This window comes from Benincasa hispida, chromosome 9 (genome assembly GCF_027475165.1).
Source record: "Benincasa hispida cultivar pf3 chromosome 9, pf3_genome.v1.1, whole genome shotgun sequence".
Lineage (NCBI taxonomy): Eukaryota > Viridiplantae > Streptophyta > Magnoliopsida > Cucurbitales > Cucurbitaceae > Benincasa > Benincasa hispida.
The window spans coordinates 48,182,788-48,185,728 of NC_143486.1; the positions used below are offsets into that span (position 1 = coordinate 48,182,788).

The following is a 2,941-nucleotide window of genomic DNA, read 5'->3' on the forward strand; positions in this document are numbered from 1 at the left end:
TTATCAAAGTCCACTATCAACATTTATATGAACATTTTCATGAACATAATTCCTTCCCAGAAGTTGGTTTTTCCTAGAGCATTCTGATTGCACATTATTCAGGAAGAATAAATACATTTTCCACGCTGAACAAATTCCCATAAAGTTCTTCTAGATTATATACTGATCCATCTCCCACTAACCCTAAGATCATATACAAACATTATGCTTCCAAGTTACCACTGAAATACTAATTCACATAAGGGGCTAAATTTCTGCTATACCATTGTCCAAAAGGTTAAAACTGGCTTCAGCTATGTCCTGTTTGCAGATTTTAAGAGCTCTTACCGGCCGAATCTTGAATCTGTTTCCGACCATTCAAGCACAAGGCCAAATCTAAATTGTTCCTGCTTCCATCACTCGGGCTGTTCAGAATCTTGCTTGTTTCCTGCAAAGAGAATGGTCGAGGTTCATCAAGTTCTTGAGAAGATTCTACCATCTTGTACTGATCTAGCTAGCTTATCTATGATTAAGTTTTCCGGTAAGCAATGCCTATGCCACAGTTCATGAGTATGTGAATTGGTAAAGATGGCTTTAATTCTTCCTTGGTGCTCTGTAAGGTACTCAGTTAGAGATATAAGTATGCTAGTAGTAAAGGAAATAAGAATAATTAGTTAGGGAGTTGGTCTATTTTGTTATAAAGAGAGGGAGGGAAATTGAGGGAAGGGAGGCAATTGTTGAGTGATGTACGACTTGGGTTAGCATACACAAGAGAGGTTCCAATACTTGGATTATCTTGTGGTTTCATCTTTATATCTCAATATATTCAGATCTTATTCTAATTAAGAAGTATCCTAGCATGCTCACTGCTCAGGGCACAGGGTTTCCTAAAACCAGAACTATAAAGAGAAATCCAGTTTTAAGATGAAAAGTTGTTCTCTCCTGTAATCTTTCCATGTAGTTGGCACCAATCAACCGTCTCCTGTCTCACTGCACTTGAAAGCCAAAGACCATAACCACCCTAGTTTTCCTTTTTTTTATTATTTTTATTATTTTTTTATTTTCCCATTTGGTGAGTACAACAGATGTGGAGAAATGGAAATTTGAACTTCCGGTCCAAAAGGAGTACAAGCTAATTACCGTTGAGTTATGCTTATGTTGACCAGAACCACACAAGTTTCAGATTTTTATTTGTCAGTTAATTATTATAAACAACATGAGCATGTAACTATCTCAATTAACAAGTATCATAAGGTAGAGCTCTTTGAAATCTGATATGAATGATTCAATTCAGCCAAAGACAATCAGAAATCGTTTTCCCCCCCTTTTTTAGTTCAACATGTGAAGGGGTATTCGAACCGATTTCCAACCTCTAACCTTGACATATGCTTAAACTAGTTAAGGTATACTTAAGTTAGCAGAGGCAATAAACTTCACAAGTACAAACCAAGTTGAAATCAATCAATCACCTGAGTTTCTTCCTTAAAAACTTCATTGACATTTAGCTCTCCCTGAGCCTCATTGCCCACAGTAGCTGTCTTTGCCGCCAACTGGTCCATTTCTTTCACTCTAACTTCATCTTTTATACTTCTCAATTCTGCATTTTTCTGCTCCTCCAGCACAGCAATCTGCACATCACAACCAAAAAAGGCAAATTGTTTGCTCGCAGTTAAATCTTAATTAAGAAGAACAGGCAACAATCAGAACAGAATACAAGATGACCTATATTCATAATCAAGACACATACCAACAGAAACAACACCCTTTTTTAAATTGTTCCCAAAAGGCAGAGAATGCTAAAATCAGTAAGTAGAAACTAAAAAGCACTGATACAAATCAATACCAAGAACTGCATCGTCCATGAAAAATCAACGATAGACGAGATTGACGAAGAACTTCTTCACAAACCCCTCACTTAAGAAATCGGTAACACTCCCAATTCACATGCAACAAACGCAATCGCAATCTCCCACTTACCACACACAGCATCAATCGGACCATGCAAAATGGATTCAGATAGAGCTTTGAACTTACAGGAGTGTAACGGAACTTCCGTTTGGGCGGCTCGTCAGGCGGCGCGGTGGTTCCGTCAGCTTCCGATGAAGTAGGCGGATGAATCGGAGTCCAGCGGCAGAGAAGAAGCTTCTGAGCGTTGGATTGGGACTGAGAAGAGGGGTGGTAAGTGAGGCCGGAGGAAGAGGAAGAGGCCAACACCCACTTCTTCTTCCACTTCCGGACGGGGCCGTTGAAGACGGTGGCCGCCGGACCGTACCGGGACGAGGCTCGGCCCAATCTGGATCCGATTCCCTCCATGGAAGTTGAAGCCCCGAAGATTTTTTGGCTACGATCTTCAGCGCCGTACGCCACAGTCGCTGAGTCGGTGAAGCTTTCAATTCGGAGATTGAACTCGACGACAACCGCCGTACTAAAACGACGCCGTCTTTTCAACTTACTTTCTAGACTAAATTATTCACTTTTATTTTACTACTAAAATATATATACACGTTTTCTGTTTTTCAAATATATATATACACATACTCTTGAATATATACATATATACATATATTTATATTCTTGTATGTCAATTCCATCATAGCTCACTCGATAAGACATTAGGAGGAGATTTGCCACTTTAATTCTTTGATCTCCTGAATTTTTCTATCAAGCTTTATGGAAATTTAGTTCCTAAAAATTATTCCTTGTTTAATTTTAAATCTCAATTAAATGAACTTTATCGAAAATTTTTCGATCATGCCACTAAATTCTATGAAAAAATCTCAATTTAAATGGTCAACTTTTCAAGGGCCTTCTCTATTTTATTATCATTGATTGATATGATCACAAATTGTTCAACCATATCAATTGTCTTCATGAAAGTTAGAGAAGTTAGGATCGAGATACCATGATTTTTTTTCTACACTCACCAAAAAAAAATATCCTTGAAATTTTTTCGCAAATTAAA

General features: G+C 38.0%; 1 protein-coding gene across 1 annotated transcript; it reads right to left on the bottom strand.

The window, feature by feature from the left end:
* LOC120085942 (uncharacterized) lies at nt 1–2,629 on the bottom strand. Its single transcript, XM_039042274.2, has 3 exons — nt 2,014–2,629; nt 1,449–1,607; nt 1–427 (listed from the first exon to the last, which is right to left on the bottom strand). The coding sequence occupies exons 1-3, from the start codon at nt 2,290–2,292 to the stop codon at nt 314–316; spliced, it is 552 nt and encodes a 183-aa protein (XP_038898202.1). The 5' UTR covers nt 2,293–2,629; the 3' UTR covers nt 1–313.
* Nucleotides 2,630–2,941: the final 312 nt, after the last annotated feature.